At 38.1% G+C, this 17043-nt stretch overlaps 2 protein-coding genes across 6 annotated transcripts; both read left to right on the forward strand.

Moving 5' to 3' along the window:
- The first annotated feature begins 1693 nt into the window (after nt 1–1693).
- LOC141899504 (uncharacterized) lies at nt 1694–5973 on the forward strand. 3 transcript variants are annotated; one of them, XM_074785862.1, is made up of 5 exons: nt 1694–1895; nt 2035–2096; nt 4537–4648; nt 4730–5609; nt 5726–5973. In XM_074785862.1, exons 2-5 carry the CDS (start codon nt 2067–2069, stop codon nt 5970–5972), a joined length of 1269 nt encoding a protein of 422 aa, XP_074641963.1. In that variant the 5' UTR covers nt 1694–1895; nt 2035–2066; the 3' UTR covers nt 5973. The 3 variants fall into 3 exon arrangements, with proteins under 3 accessions (XP_074641963.1, XP_074641964.1, XP_074641965.1); XM_074785863.1 differs by lacking the exon at nt 2035–2096; XM_074785864.1 differs by lacking the exons at nt 1694–1895; nt 2035–2096 and adding an exon at nt 3967–3981.
- Nucleotides 5974–6383: 410 nt separating this feature from the next.
- On the forward strand, nt 6384–16738 carry LOC141899505 (uncharacterized). Of its 3 annotated transcripts, XM_074785866.1 has the most exons (5): nt 6384–6416; nt 6566–6661; nt 14859–14944; nt 15028–15163; nt 15246–16738. In XM_074785866.1, the coding sequence occupies exons 3-5, from the start codon at nt 14866–14868 to the stop codon at nt 16222–16224; spliced, it is 1194 nt and encodes a 397-aa protein (XP_074641967.1). In that variant the 5' UTR covers nt 6384–6416; nt 6566–6661; nt 14859–14865; the 3' UTR covers nt 16225–16738. The 3 variants fall into 3 exon arrangements, with proteins under 3 accessions (XP_074641967.1, XP_074641966.1, XP_074641968.1); XM_074785865.1 differs by lacking the exons at nt 6384–6416; nt 6566–6661 and adding an exon at nt 8263–8398; XM_074785867.1 differs by lacking the exons at nt 6384–6416; nt 6566–6661 and adding an exon at nt 11486–11621.
- The last annotated feature ends 305 nt before the right edge of the window (nt 16739–17043 follow it).

The following is a 17043-nucleotide window of genomic DNA, read 5'->3' on the forward strand; positions in this document are numbered from 1 at the left end:
AGCATCAACAGGCAACCAGTCTAGGCGCTCAGTCTATTACATCCTCGCTTGCCAGGGGTCCGGTATCACTCCCGAACTCGCTTCCACCAGAGGCGTTTTTACGAGCATCCGATTTTTGCGATCGATCGTAGGAACGCATTTACGAGCACCGATTTTTGCGATCGATTTCACGATCGGCGTTTTTACGAACACGATTTTCCGACCGATTTTTGAAATCGACCAACTCGCTCGGCGAGCGATTTGGCGATTTGATTTCCAAGATGGCGGCACCGGGTAGTTCAAAACCATACATTTTTTTCCTCAACGTCGCCATATTTATGTCATGTGATTAGCCAAATCCATCGTCATTTTCACGAACGTTCGATTCGATCGTACGATCGGAGCAAATCGTTCACGAAATCGATCGCAAAAATCGGATGCTCGTAAAAACGCCTCAGGTTAGCCGAATCCCTTGACGGGTGAAGATGGACAACCGTGTACGTTACCGCCGAGTCCGGTTCCGTGTCCGTACAATCCGTACAACTACAAATGAATTTGATGAAATAAGTTGTATATTCATAATCTTATTTTAACGTAAAATATCTTTTTATTCAATAACAGTGCAAAAAATACACATTAAAAACCTCTAAAAAATTTATAATAAATTTGAATCGAGTGATGAAATAAATTTGAATCGAGTGATACCACTACCGAATCCACAGTGCTCACTTCACGACGGTTTATTCTACGACGTGGATCGAAAATTGGACGCGGAATCGGACCAATACAATACCATAGAACTTTATTGAACTCTAAAATCTTACAATTAAAAAAATTCAATAAAGTACAGACAGGTAAAAAAGAAAGTTACATGAAAATCATACAGTTCGAATATGCATGGTGATAATGGTTGTAATGAAATATAATCGAAGAAAATAATTCGATCAATGCGAGGTCGACCGGCCAGGGACCCGCGGGGACAGGCTTGCCCGGTCGTCACAATTGTCACAGGGACTCGTCACAATTGATTTTGAATGAATAAAACCAGAATCAATGACCAACCCCAGTATCCTTGTATAAAACATTTTTTTTTCATATTATACAGGGATTCTAGGCTAAGGTCATTGTACTACCTTTTATCCAAGTCACGGCGGAGTGTGGGAAAACCACCTAGTCCTTCCATGTAACGAAGATGATCCCACAATAAATCCAATGAAAAGACGAAATGTTCTTAGATGTGATTATATTTTTTCGGCTATTAGCCATTGTTCAGTTCTAGCTATCATCAGTCATTCTCGGGCCGTTTGCGAGTATTGGGAAGAGAAATGAAAACGTCCAACCCGTACATGCGATCTGGTATTCAGATTATAGGCATCATTGGCCTAACCTTCGGAAGCGTAATACTGGGGCCCGGAAAGTCAAACGTTCTGCTTTTCGAAAGTTCACTGAAAGTTTCCCTGTCAACTCTTAGCTCAAACAATAGCCACGTTTTTCCGCAATAAACGTACTGACATGACTTTGCCACCGCACACGCTTTGTCACGCGTTCACGAGTCTCACTCGGCTCATTACAAACAGAATTTAATCCGTGTACATTAAGTGTGTAGTATGATTTTAAGAACATAAAGCCGGTTTAATCATTTACAATAGAACCCGGCCGGGGTCGGCGCCATAGAAACTCGTCAACGAAAAATAATTTCAATCGTTTCTAGAAGGTGATCAGTACCGCACTACTGTACGCTACTTATATCTACTTGTTTTTCGTGGCCGTTTTAGAAAAAAAATCGAAATACAACGAGGAGCACTTGATTGAGATATGGAACACGACAACATGAAGGAATAGACGTTTTACTACTTATCAACCGAACAGATAGAGACATTCAGAGAAAGATAAGAAACTAAAGGGAGTTAATTAAGGTAAAATTTATGGTGGAAACTACGATAAGCAAAAAATAACCAACTTTGAAATGTTCTGAAATATCATACGAATTTGATTATAAATCAAGTTCAATTTAAAGATAGTTTCGTAAATTTCTATTTTTTTCATTTTATTCAGAATGATGATTCACGTCATGTAACTATTATTCCATGGTTAACATAGTTAAAAATCGGTGCCATGTTCGTATTTATTATCCACTCATTATTCATTCATTGAGATGGGGATTTAATTGAACGTGTTTTTAAGTGGGCAACTGCGTTACTAATGACGATTTCACGATTATTTATGACGAAAGAAATGTCTCCTTTCTTTTTGAAAATACCCATTTCCTTTCTTTTTGAAAATACCCATGAAACGAACTTTGCTCGGGAAAATTCGTTACCTGAGTAATGCAGACAATGTCTATATTCCAGTACAATATTTGTTCGTAATTCTAAGGTTTGAGAACAATCACTATTATTATTTAGGCTGGTTTCAAAAGCAAATACTTTATCATTGAACGAATTCTTATATTTCTCTTTCAAATTAAGATCTTTAATTTCAATAATTGAAGCGCAAATATACTGCCAATCATTTCGAGCAGATTTCGTGGGAGAAAAACTTGCATTTTCAACGTTCATTTTCGAAAGGCCCCTTTCGTTTGCACGATACTTAGTTTTCAGAATAGTAATGTTAAAATTTAGGCAAGATCGCACGTAATTGAAAAGAGAAACTTAAAACTGGCTTTCGTTTTGATTTTGCTATCTGCTGGGAATACGATCGAAAATAAACAACTGAATTTAACGTATATTTGCTAAAGCGCGGACCCGGCTCGGTTGTGTAAATATAAAATCCATCCATATCGGCTGCCACGCGGTGTGGGCTGTATAGTGTCGTCTGTCATAGGCGTTCATAGCAACAGGTTGATGTTGCTGGTGATAGTAACAATCTCAACTAAGTCACTGGTGGATATTGAAAAAAAATCACTCCTCACAAGCTCGTAGCGAGCCACCGCGCCAGAATAGAAGCTGTTCTATTTGTAGGTAATGCGTTAATAAAGGTTGATACACGTGATGTAGTGACATTGAGTTTATTGCTAAATATGTGAGGTGACATTGGGAATGTATGCGCTGTTGACGGGATACAAAACATGAATAAAAAAACAGATGAGGGATTCTTCTTACCTAAACTAGCTGAAAAATATCAGGTATGAGGATGAATAAATCAGTAAGCAAACATATTGAATTTTCATCAGAGGTTCAACAATATATGTGCAGATTTCTCAAAAGTTTCATTGTTGATGTCATTTTGAAATTATATTCAATTAACCAAAATGTTCCAAAATTAATTCTAATTCAAGCTCACAGTCAGTGTTATGCGCGGTTTTGTATAGACTAATGATGATTATTGTGTGATCCATTAAGCGCTGAAATGAACAGATCGGTAATTTCCAGCCAGTAGATTATCACACGATAATTTCGTTGTTGTTGTTGTCGAGTCTCATCGTGTTTGTCACTTGGGGAATTGTTGCCATAACAAAGACAGGTCATTGTCATGATTTATTCCAAATTGATGGAATCGCCAATCATTTGTTATTACCATTTCATCAATCAACAATATTACTGAAATATAATTGCCATATCGTCAATTTCTGATTCATTTTATTGATCTACGTATTTAAACAACATAAGCAAACAAAGTCAAAAGCTTCGTATAATCATTGTATATGATCGTGTCCAATAAATTCTCAATTTCTTTTTTTTCGTACCAAAGTCCTTTGCAGGCAAAGGTATCGGTATGTTGAATTGTATCGATCATTCAGTAGTTTTACGTCTTTATTTTTTGAAAGGTTTTTAGGTTCAGTTTGGGGCTGTCGAATAAATCGTATATTGTTCATTAAGTCATTAAAACTTTTCGCGCAAGTCCCCACTCAAACGAAATAAGCAATCATAATTTTGTAAGCTTCGCACAAACCACGCACAATCATACTCGATCAATTATCACTCAAAGAACACTTATATCGTTCCTCGCGAAAACCAGATTTTAGGTCAACGTCATTTTGTTTGGTGGTACCGCTTATGAAAGGTAATGGTTTTTTCCAATATGTAATTCTCACGACTTATTTAATTGGCTCATTTTTGCCCTTAGTCGCGCGTGAACGCGTAGGACAATACTGTTTCATTTGATAGCATGTTGGTATTCGAATGTGCAGAAAACGCGTATTATCGACGACTGTCAGACTGACTTCTGTGGAGCCATTTGACAACCGCTTCATTCCTACAAGATCGACTTAATTTGAAAGACGGACCATCGATCCGTATATATGAGAAACTGAAACTCCTTCCTTGGATAACTAATATTTTTGCATATATATTCTGCCGTCTCTTCAGTAGACTGCCATCTGGTGAAATATTTGTAAGAGTATGTTTCCCATCAGACCAGTGTGTATAACCAGGGAAGTGTGATGTGTCTCATCACACTTCCCTGGTATAACTATGTTGAGTAAATGAGTACTTACTATACTACTATTTTGAATGATAACGGATAGAGGCTCCTACCTGCCTCCTTGCACTCTCTTCAGACCTCAATGATTTGGGATAGTCTAAGTCTATAGTTAATCGATGCAAAATTTTCTTTCAGGACACGATGAAGCCTGAACCGGTGACTGCAGGTCGTGAAGCAGTTTACGGTTGGTATCCCCCACAATGGAATATCTATAACAAACCGATCTACAAACAGTTAGCGGGTTACGGTACGTTTCAAGATAAAGCTGCATTTTTATTTACGTTTATGTACATTTCTAAAAGTGTATATATTGTGATTATTATTTCAGATCAAGAATGTTTGTTCAAACACTGGTACAGCGCGTACACGGGACAAAAAGTGCAAGCACCCGTCCCCCCAGGGGCTGCGCGTCCGTATAATTCAGCTAGTAAACCAGAACGTTGTTCTACAACTGCATCAGAAAGGTCACCTCCGCGGTCTCCAACACGATCGCGGCCACCAAAGTCTCCTCCTAAACTAAATGGTTCGCATGCAGTTGATTTGTCTGTCCAAGCTGTTGCAAAACCGTTACAAGAACACCCACTGTCTCCTAGAAGCAGCATTCGCGCACATGGACCAACAACTAAAGAGGCTTGGACTGGAATCCCAGATACACAAGAAAGTCGGCCATCAACGGCTTATAGTATAGAATCAGTGCGTGCTACACCGGCTCCTAGAATACCCGTTCCAGATCTCAGAGAGTATTACAACCTCTACGGTTCATCTTCGGTATCGTCCGAGGATGATACCTCTCCCCCGGTCAGCCCTAGCGAATCAACAATGCTAGATGTACCGGTATGTTCCACCCCCCCAAAACCTACCACAAAACCTGTTCGAGTTAAAAGCGCCTCGTTAGTTAGATCTAGTCCATCGCCGCCACCCAGACCAATAAAGAGCGCAGGGCCGAGTCGTTCTAGGGCCGCAGCAGTTGCGACTGAGCTTTCACGGCCTCAAGCTCCCACCCCAGGTCACCAAAAATCATGTCCATCTCCTAGAACATTGCGTGCAAAGAGTGCCCCGGCTACTGGACGGTCGTTACCAACAAATCGTGAGAAAAAGCGTCCAACAACGGCGGCTTTAAAGATTAAACCATATTTGTCGACATACGATCTACAATTGAGTAAATATGGCTGGAGAATGGAAGTTCCGGCAGATCCATTAAATCTCAAGTGAGTTTATGTTCAAATCTTTACAACCAAATCCTAGGAAAGACGTTCTGATCTTTCCTTGATATGTCTGTGTATTTAATGCAGAATTTTCAACGTGATATTTATTTTCGTTTCAGGCGTCCAATTATAGCAGATCGTCTCGCCTATGCGACCAAATGTACGGAACCGACTTTAGCCGGAGAACCACCGCGAGTTCATAAAGAATATTTCGACACGTTCTTTATGAATACGATACCACGACGTAAAGCAACATTCACAATCAGCCCTGATTGGGCATCTGAAGTGCTTCATGCAAAACGAATAGAACTTCAAAAACGAGAAGGAATCAATTATAGATATAAAAACTTCTCATTTGCTTATTGAAATTAAACTATATATTCCTAGCGAATGAGGGAAGACCCCAATATACTGGCAAAAACGTTCCCAATAAGATGATTTCCACTTGGTTTAGTTGAGTACATAATGTTATATATAACTCACTTGGCGATCGAAAGAAATATTTTTCAAACTGCTATAAGATAAGTTATACAAGAAATAAGGTGTGCATGGGGAATAGGTACGGGGTTTTACTCGTGTTTTTACCATTCGTCTGTGATAAACCTGGAACATACAGGCATTGGGATAATACGGGTTATACTTAGAATCTTTTCAAATACTAAGATGTATTTTCTGGACTCTACTCGTTTTAGATTCTAACTAACTCCTTTTAACTTTCACGAAACCTTATCGGTATCGCACACGGATCGTTATTTTTTATAGCCATTACGTATACATATCTTATTAAGAACGGATATCTATCAGAATTGTGTATGTATATTATATGATATTCTATTTACTGAGTTAAATAATAAAGATAATTGTTACCTACGAAATGGTTGTTACGCCAAGATATATGTAATTCACATAATTCGCAGGAAATTACGAAGTCAGTCTAATTCGAATTCTTAATCTTCCAGTGGTTTGAGATGACGGTTCCATTTCAAATTTATACATGAAATATTCGACAGATGGAAAGCGCAAATTGCACGCAAGGTGATAATTGCATTTCGAAGGTTAGTTAATTATTAACGCGTAGTTTCCGTAGCTTCCAAAATGCGATGTTTAAGCCGAGATGCAACTTCAGAAGAAAAAGGTTGAGCGGATTTGAATTTATGAAGCTAGTTCAAAAATTTTGGAAAGAGCGTCTTCTTGAAAACATTTGGAAGAAATGCGATCAACACGTATTTTGACAACGATGGACTAGAATTTATAGTAGAATAGTCACACTCAAATGTGGAGAAGAGGTGATATAACAAAAACCCAACATGTAAAAATTTAAAAGCAAAGTTTTTCATCAAAGATTCCAAATCTAAGATCATCGCAAGCTGTTCATACTGTTGATAGGGACAAAAGCGTCACCGTCGCACAAGCAACTCAGTCTGTTCTTTCTGTAATTAACCGAGTAGAGCGGAAAAACATTTTGGTGAGACAGAACGATAACCACACTCAAACGTGGTGAACGGATAATAAGATAAAAACCCACTATCTACAGATTAAAAGACCTGACGATGATCTCTAGGGTGAGATCGAAACGTCGTGTATTCTATATATTTTAGATTGAATAAATAAATTCTTGTTTTTAAATACTTTTAATCTGTAGATAGTGGGTTTTTATCTTATTATTTCGGTGAGATAATCATGAAAGTTTTATTCTATACGCATTTATCTAATATGAAGCTATACATTATTCCTCTAAGTAGTATAATCGTCCTATTCTGTGTAGTTATCAAATGCTTTTATGGACGTAGACAATCACGACATTTCATCTATTCGTAATGATGCAAACCTTTTAAGAAACATAAACCGGTAATGCAGTATTCAGAGATGCTGTTTATGGTTCGGTATCAAAACCTAGCAACATATATTTTACGGTACGGTGTGAATTTATTATCGGCGATCTGATAAATATCGGCTAAAAATAACCACGAAACTGATCATCTCTAACAAAAGATCAGAATCGATTCATCCAGGTTGAGATTATCAGTGACTGATAGTTTGAAAAACAATGATAGGACAAAGCGACTACGTTTTTCAGCAACCGGCACTCGAACAATCAGAGTTACTCGTCTTAAGACAAGGTGGGATGGAGAGTGACCGAGGGTGCACGTTAGAACTTAAGAATTGACGATAGGAGATTGAATGGCCTGGAACTGGTGACAAGAACATGCTACAGCATGAATTGATAGCTGGTGTTTTCTATTGCGCTGTGTTTTACGCATTCATCTTTCGTAATGTTTGGTGACATACGGAACACGTCAGATAAAAATTAAAACAAATTCCGCGAGCGTCAAACAACCTCGGATTAGGCTATCATCTGGGATACCCATGTCTGTGAACATTGTTCGAAAGATAAAGCACGTCCGGTCGCGCTGTTTTACAACTAACAGCAATTTGTAAAACTAACGCCAATAAGCCCATAAGCCGCCATCCGACGCTGGAAATATTGACGTCAAATTAAAACCGTTATATCGGGATGAATGTGTGTTAGCAGTTTCCATCAGTGACAAACTACTGGTTATAATTAGCGCGGCGAATCTCGACCGATCTACGTAATCATTGGCGCCGAAATCGGTGTCACCACTGCGATTGGTCATCAGTCATCATGACGTAGGTATCCGCAGTTACGGTTTACCTTATAAGCCGGGTCTGAAGCGTTCAGTAGATGATGATAGTTATAGAGATGATTACAAACTAATGCTCATCGTGGCCAAATTAAACTGAATTTTTAGGATTGGGACACAACTTGGAAAGTAAGTGCTAGAATGGTTGTAAGAATGTTTATTTTGAGAATTTCTTGTTCTGATTTCTTCCCGTTATCTTGTTTTTAACAAAAATCTATGGTATGATGTATTTCGTTTTGTTTGTTTATTTTGAATGTTTTTTTTTAATATAAGGTAAATGACCAAATGATTCAAAGAAGCATTTTTGGATAATTTCCTTCTTCAATCATTTAATGTAGAAAATTGGTGTTATTTCAGTGTATCGATTTCGTACCATCATCTGCCTAATAGTTTTTTAAGTAAAAATCAATCAACGAATAAAACAAACGACTGAAATAGAATATCCATAGAACAGATTTATACGAGTCGTTATAATCGCTCATTTTTCTTTCCGTTCGAATTTTCGATCTCTCTAAATTCATGCCAGGACAGAATAAAAGTGTTTATAGAAGTAATAAGTTGTGTATTTGGCCGTTTGCGTTCTCGGCGTTAGGTCGTCAAGTATAGACGTCAATAATGAGTGAGAAAGCACTCTAAACTCCGTTCAAAACGGCTGCGATCAACTCGGATAACCATTAGATCTGGACCTTAAAATGTTGTGACACTAACCCCTTGTTTCGCTCCCGGCAGGTGTGTGGTGGGTTTGTGAGAGACACAAAATCAAAGTATAAATCACACTAAATCTATACCAATTAAATGAATAACAGGATCAATCCCTATTATAAGGGAGTGGTTTATACTTTCACGTATCTAGTTTTTTAGGACGTGGAGTTTCCGACTAAGTGGTCCACAATATTCGAGTTGTCAAGTTTGTCACTTGGACGCAGTTCAACTGCGATCTAATCCATTAGGTTAATGTTTTTACCAATACTGCTGTTACCACTATCAGAAATATCACGAAATGAACCTCTTTCAGTTCATGTGGTCGCCACGCTATGAATCTGTCCGTGCAATGTGTTACGTATTACAGGGATTCGAATATCACAGATAATGAAATATACTGATGATATTGTATCGATTGCTGTATATCAAATTCGATGTTTGACATTTAGGGGACATCATTTGACAGCATGAATCCATTGATAGATGATGATTGACTTCGTTTGATTGCTTTTAGGCGCCAAATCACGTCACAAAGTTACATCTCTAGATATAGAAACGTACGCTGTGACTAATTATCATTATCATTATGACCTGATGACGTCAAAGTATGATCGATATGAATGATGATTACGTATACAGTGAAATATTCATTCAAAATCGATTCAAATAGACAAATATATAATTCATTATAACTTGAAAAAATCTCGTTATATTATTATATGATACGATTTTTCTAACCCGAAGATTGCTGGGAATCCCGAATATTCAGTTATTCTCACGCATTTCATTGAATGAGGTGAGTTGAAGCACCCGGATATTTTTCACATTGTTTATTAATCCACACACACATATGAGGACTCTTTCGGTAAATGCATAGTCTAGAACTGTTTAATGATTTCAGAATAGCCAAATCGTCCCCGTCTCCGTTCTAACCTGGTCTAAAGCATATGAAAGACATCTCGTGTTTATTCGACCTTCGAATTCACAAAGTCTCACATCATTTAATAAGAACATTCATAATGTATTAATATCTACATATAGACTGGGGATGAATCATTTATAATAGCGAATCGAGTAAAAGGTTGCCATATTTATGATCTATCATCGAAGGAATGGTCTTCTTTCCTTGGCTTCTAAATCAAATTCATTTCCGTAGACACAAATATATTGACATTTCCTGTGTGAAGGTTTACATTGTTCTCAGAAAGTTGAATGTCAGCAGAATCTAAAGATCACACCCGGGACGCTTTGAAGTCTGCATCGAATATTTCTTTATATGGAAATCGATGAAATGAATGTATCTAATATATATCACGGTGGTTCTTATAGTTGTCACTTTTGAATTGCGATCAAAATGACACATTTCAAATTTCAGAATATGAAATATATGCGGTTATCTAAATGAAATAAACGGGGGAGAATCGTTATGGATTTTGTTGTGAATGCTTTAACTAAAGTTTAACTCCCTCGGGGTAAAATCCATGCGATATATGATCTTTAACATTAGCCGCCATTGGTCGTCAAGCCCAAGCTGCTAACTGAAGCAAAAATAGAGTCGAAAGCAACATTACGGCCAACATGACGCAAGCGCTGTAAGTGTTTTCCCCACCGTCTCAGGTTTTTCATTGGTTCAGATTGATGCCATCTCGCGGTGGTCAGATTCACATTTTCAGAGGAAGCACACATCAGCTTGATTTATAAATGCGAACCTTTGCCCAACCCTGAGGTGTTGATTGTCTGTAGATTGGAAACAACGAGAGCAATAATTCCTGATTTGCCCAGTAATCAGAAACTAAACGTGACTGAACTCCAGTTGCCAACTTTCACGAATTACCAATTACAAACCAGTTTTCCGTCATCATAGACACAATGACGAGCTATTTCCATCTTTTCGGGTGAACACGAGAACTTAAACAGCGACACGAGGTGTGATTTCCTAAGACAAGGTGTGAAATTGGCCTTTGGTAAGACTATAGGATTTCAACTGCACAAACCTACGTCTAACCTTTCAGAAATTTTTGACTGTTACAAATATACAGAGTAAACATAAAATTGAGCAACTGAGCAAAGTGAAATTTTATTAAAAACTTTTCACAAATAGACTTTTAGATTTTGAGATCCGCCGTGGTAAAGCATTAACTGCATATTAATCACGTTACCGATTCTATCGCTCGTCGGGTTCAGCACTCATTTCATTTAGAGGAGTGATCATTGAAGAACTAGCAATCCGAATCAAAAGCACGCCTGAAGCGCGAAAAAAATCAGTGCATGATTAGTTGTCTCATTGGTGAGCTGCTGGTGAAAATAAACATTGATGGAATCAGGAAGTTTTTAGCATTAATACCTTGGTTTCAATTATCTTCATGCCTCGTATAACGATTTATCTTGATATTGCCTGACGTTTAATTTGAAATGAAATTCTACCGCGTGAAACGAAACAAAATCGTTAATGGTCATTTTATATGAACCGAAAATCGAAAACCAGTGTGGCTGCTGTCGTCGGCAACTAGAGAATGAATGAGTAATGAGCCCGACTCGATCTAGACAGAGGTTTGTACATCTCAAATCAGACAGTTTCTTGTCAAACAAAACGCCGTCAATTCTCTTGTCATTGTTGTTATTTCAAGAGGAAGAGATTTTCAGCGCGATGGTGAGTGTAGTTCCGCACTGTGTGATTCAGCTGTTTAGGAAATCAAGAAGTATTTGCGAATGTAATTTCATTTAATTGCCGGCAGGTATCATTCGAAAATTGAAACCCTACTAATTCCCGATCAAATAAGCCACAGTCCCACGTATATTTCAACAAGATTTGTTTAGGAAAGGTACGTCATCAGGGAGAGAATATAATAGAACGTGCCGTATTGGAAGATATGATCCAACCTGTATCGAATGTATAATGATTAATGCAGGAAACTCTCAATCGAATCTAACCTGGGTCTAGATTGGTTAAATGAGCAAACGTAAATCAAAGCTTTATCTTCAAATTAACATCGTTATTATTTTCTGAATACGAAGCACGTTTCATATTTACATATGGATACACACTGAGCCACGCGGTTCCAGATTCACCTCTAATTCTTGTTTCATAAAATATGACACAATCGGATATGAAGAATTGTTTGTGCTCTCCAGTTCCTTCATTTTCAAGGGTTTGCAAATCTACCCCACTACTTACATATTCTACCAAATTCACTCCTGGCATATTCCATGTCTTATATTTTCAGACTTGGCATTTTCAGTACCTGGCATTTTCAGCATTCTCTTGTACCCCGAGCTGTAGTCGTATGTTTTTCACATGCATTATACCGCGTTAGTAGTTAAGTACGGAAGCGATAAGGGGCCTCGAGATGTCGCGTTCCAACTCGACAAGTCGTCATATTTATGTCGACATACCGCGATATATCGCGTCAAGTGGACATGAATATGTCGATATATCGTGACGTTTGGACGACATATTTCGTTTTCACGACCATTTTCCTCGCGACAAGTCGACATATTCATGACGACTTGAAACTCAGTCGTCATATCACTGGCGTCCTCGTCTTACATTTAGACGTGTCTTCAGATGACTTCTTGTCCCGTGGAAAATGGGCGAAAAAGTGAAATTTGTCGTGAAAACGTCACGATATATCGACATATTCATGTCGACGTGACGTGATATATCGCGATATGTCGACATAAATATGGCGACTTGTCGAGTTGGAACGCGACATCTCGAGGCCCCTTATCGCTTCCGTAGTTAGGGACCCCTAACTACCCGCGTATCATATGAAGACTAGATCAAACACAATGAAACCAACTAAAATAATCACTTATGTTTTGTGTAAATTGGAACATGTTACGTGCCGGTCGTTTCCTTCCGATTGTTTCATGAATGGCCAACATCTAAAACGCCCATCCATTAGCTATGTTAGATCCAGTCTATCGAAGGATTTAATTTCACATTTTTATTGTATATCATTTTCATCGAAAAATCTTCAACCTCACATTTCAACGAGCTTTATTCTTCTTTGTTTGAATGTGTTAGTATGTGAAAAATATCTGCTTGTGTAAACAAATTGACGCATTTCGGCTTGTATTTGACTGGATATACGTGCACATACATAGCATCTCTAGGGGTGATCGGTAGGGCGCTAATATGCCGGTATGTAACGCAGGGATTGTCTGAGTGATTGGATGAATGATACGGGATCAGCAACGTCTAATTCAAACTCATCTACGATCTTCCACATTTTGCGCAAAGCGAATGATTCTTCAATCTTAGATGTCAGCTCGTATACATCAGTAGTGTGATTGCAGACGCGGTGTGGTGATGTCCACAAGCTTCCATCGCTCTGACCGTTCCTTCATTCAACGACGCACAATCAGCTTTTTCCATAAACACCACAGAAACCGACGGGTTCCCAATTACAGTGAATCAAATCAATGCGCGAGAATAAGATATTTGTGAGGATGTAGAAAAAAGTATTCGTTTCCCTTTAAAAATAGAATGTCAAAAGCTGTAGCAGTTAAAGATAAATCCATCGTTCCACGCTTTCCGGAAAATAAAGTCATAATTTTTAGAAGATGCTACTTTAGTCGTTTGGAGGAGCGTGATAATAAATTAGTCTCACGAGATTAATTGACCGTGTGATCTACACTGAAGAACTGTTTCTCCCTCAGTGACTACCTCACAACCGTACGAACGGAAGCGCGAGGAAAAGATAATTTGCTATCGTGCATTTTCTTCTGTAAAGCGAAATATAGATATTCAATTCATTAGTAATAACCACACGAATCTGCGCATACAACAGATATACACATGTATTCTTTGAAGTTGAAGTAGGTAAAATGGTGTCATCACTTCTCCCAACGATCTAAAACGTTCTGTACTTTGTTTGAGCTTAAGATGAGGATTACTTTAACAGAACTTTGCGAGAAATTTCTCCATTTCAAATGGAAGTTAAAGATCTATATAAGGCGCTTATAATGTACACACGTACTTCAATTTAGATTATGTTCGATGCAGAATCAAAACATTAGAATTCCTTAATCACTCAGGAGGATGTAGAAGATGTTATAAAGTTTTTAAACTGGTCTAGCACTAAGACATTATCAATACGTGATATGCCTCTGGAAGAACCCTGTTCCCCTAAATCATTCATGCATGAGTTTATCTTTCATCCGAAGTTAGTCATGAATTAACCATATAATATTCGTTCGCTTATGGCGTTTAGACGACAAAATCTAAATACGCATATAAAGAGATAAAGAGAAGAAAAATTACTAGTTGATGGCGCTATCTGTTTGCAGTGGATTTGGCATAATTTTCTAATCTAGTTACACTGGGAAATTATACGATGCTCATTTTCTAGTCGCACACAAATATCCCCCAATGGGCAACACTGATCCAGACCATTATCACGTTCCCTGATATATGTGTATATGATATTTCATTAGACCCGAGGCTTCTCAATCCGGGACAGCTACGTACGGCTATATTCTATAATTTGTATTAAAATTGACTGATATTTTTTAACGTTAATCTAGAAGATGTCATGAATTCGATTAACATGCAAATGCATGCATTTATTCATAACCAACGAACGTGTACCAAAGAATTTTGTTAGTGAACTGGATAATTACATTTTGATTGATCTCATTAGAAAAACCTTTCACAGCTTTCACAAACTGTCTTTTTCCGTCAAGCAGTTATATTTGGCTGTGTGCGAGACCCGGGTTCGAGCCCGGTTCGGTCCTGTAATTCGGTCACCATCACGCCTTGATACTCGTTACCCATAAAACCTCTATATTTTTCACCAAACGTAATTACAATTGAAGTTAAATTATGATGAAAATGGAAAGAGTCATTTTACTATCTCACTGATAAAATAACGTTTTATTTCAGTTTAAACATGAGGTGTGAAGTATTGACATCCATTTTACTACTGACGACGTTAGAAGTGTTCCAGCCATACTCTATTTTAGCTAAAGGTAAGACACATAGTTAAAAACGTAGAATAGGTAACCATGATTTAGTGAATATGTTTCATAACTTATTTTTCTTGTGAAATTAGAAGATGAGAATATCAGTAAAAGACCATTTGGTCGCTTAAGTGGGCTGCGCAAAAGATTGGTGGATGAAATGGAAGAATCGAGTAGCGATGATGATAAAAGATCTAATCATTGGTATCCTCAAGATGTGATAGATAGGTAAGTTCTGTAGGGATAAGACTGCAGTGATAACTAGAAATGTCTGTCAGTCGCTATGTAAAGTGTCGTGATTGCATTACAGATTGTCTTACCGAATCATGTTGAAAAGAAATAATGCAGAGGAACAAAATGATGAAATTAACAAGCGGCCATTCGGTGGTATAACCAGAGGTTTTAAAAGAAATGATGAAAAAAGACCGTTTGGGCCGATCACCGATAAGCGACCATTTGGACCGATTACGGATAAGAGACCATTTGGACCGATCAGTTATGCTGATAAAAGGCCATTTGGACCGATCAGTTATGCCGATAAAAGGCCATTTGGGCCGATGACGAATAAGAGACCATTTGGACCGATCAGTTATGCTGATAAAAGACCATTTGGGCCGTTTACAGATAAGAGACCATTTGGGCCGATCACGGATAAGAGACCATTTGGGCCGATCACGGATAAGAGACCATTCGGGCCGATTACGGATAAGAGACCATTTGGGCCGATCACGGATAAGAGACCATTCGGGCCGATTACGGATAAGAGACCATTTGGGCCGATCACGGATAAGAGACCATTTGGGCCGATCACGGATAAGAGACCATTTGGGCCGATCAGTTATGCTGATAAGAGACCATTTGGGCCGATCAGTTATGCTGATAAGAGACCATTTGGGTCGATCAGTTATCCCGATAAGAGACCATTCGGACCGATCACAAGTCGTGCGAAGAAGCCCTTTGGACCAATTGGTCACGCAGCGAAGCGTCCATTTGGACCCATAACTGATAGCAATAATAAACGGCCATTCGGTCCAATTTATGAAGCGAGTAAACGACCTTTCGGATCATTTTCGAGAAATCTAGCAAAACGATCTGGTTATGAAACTGGTCGCTTTAAGAGACCGTTTGGGTCGGTCACAAGAAGCAACGCGCAAAAACGACCGTTTGGATCTTCTACTAGACTCGATAAAAGACCATTTGCACCAATAAATTACGCAGATAAAAGACCATTCGGTCCGATCACTAGGTGGCGCAAGAACGACGACATGAATAGTCCTTTATATTATTAAAGATACGTTATACCGGTATATACTGCAGGGCGGGTTTATGCCACGCGGCTCTCAACATAAGACAGATTGCAGTAAAATCGCATTTTAGAACATAAATTTGAAAATGCAATGGAATTCTAACGCATAAGTCGCCCACAGGATTATAAACTGATTTTGTTTGTTCATTTTTTTGAAGTTATCGTGAATGTAGTTGCAATTCATGAACATTTTATCGGCAAAATCAAGAATACATCTACATTTATTTAGGTTGAATGAGTGAATATAAGAGTGGACGAAAAGCTCGTTACAGGTCATCGAATAACCAACCTATAAAACATATATGCCATTCGAATTGATGTGAGAATTTTATTTGCAGAAATGAAAATAAACGTGTTGATGAACAGAAACTACGATTTTATTTCCTACTATTACTGCAGGAAGGATCCCCGTTTAGTGTGTTCGCAATAAGTCACGAATTATACCTACCTCCAAGATATCGAATAGATACTGACCAGCTCCGTATCGCTAAATGAGTGAATCTTAAGAAAATAATGAACCGGACAAAGAACGAAAAACAGCCGCATCGTCAGCGCAAAGCTCTGTGAAAGGGCATTCATACACGATTTCTTCATCATGAATAAAAATATATTTCCGTTCGATAATAATTTTCTAATTTCAGAATATTTCCAGCTGCTAATATATCATAAACGACGCCGATCTGTGCTTATTATTAAATTAACACATGCAGTTTTTATGTATAAAACATGTTCCAGCTACAACTGAGTTCTGGTTATACGCGCAACTGTGAAAATTCATTAATGTTAATATAGATGTTTTGCA

Source organism: Tubulanus polymorphus, chromosome 2, assembly GCF_964204645.1.
Source record: "Tubulanus polymorphus chromosome 2, tnTubPoly1.2, whole genome shotgun sequence".
Lineage (NCBI taxonomy): Eukaryota > Metazoa > Nemertea > Palaeonemertea > Tubulaniformes > Tubulanidae > Tubulanus > Tubulanus polymorphus.

Bases quoted from the DNA above. Each gene is read 5' to 3' on its own strand.
- LOC141899505 (XM_074785866.1), top strand. From the start codon at position 14,866: ATGAGGTGTGAAGTATTGACATCCATTTTACTACTGACGACGTTAGAA. The intron at 14,945-15,027 runs GTAAGACACATA...TTGTGAAATTAG, and splicing joins ATACTCTATTTTAGCTAAAG to AAGATGAGAATATCAGTAAA. The intron at 15,164-15,245 runs GTAAGTTCTGTA...ATTGCATTACAG, and splicing joins CCTCAAGATGTGATAGATAG to ATTGTCTTACCGAATCATGT.
- LOC141899504 (XM_074785862.1), top strand. From the start codon at position 2,067: ATGGTTAACATAGTTAAAAATCGGTGCCAT. The intron at 4,649-4,729 runs GTACGTTTCAAG...TTATTATTTCAG, and splicing joins CAAACAGTTAGCGGGTTACG to ATCAAGAATGTTTGTTCAAA. The intron at 5,610-5,725 runs GTGAGTTTATGT...TTTTCGTTTCAG, and splicing joins GCAGATCCATTAAATCTCAA to GCGTCCAATTATAGCAGATC.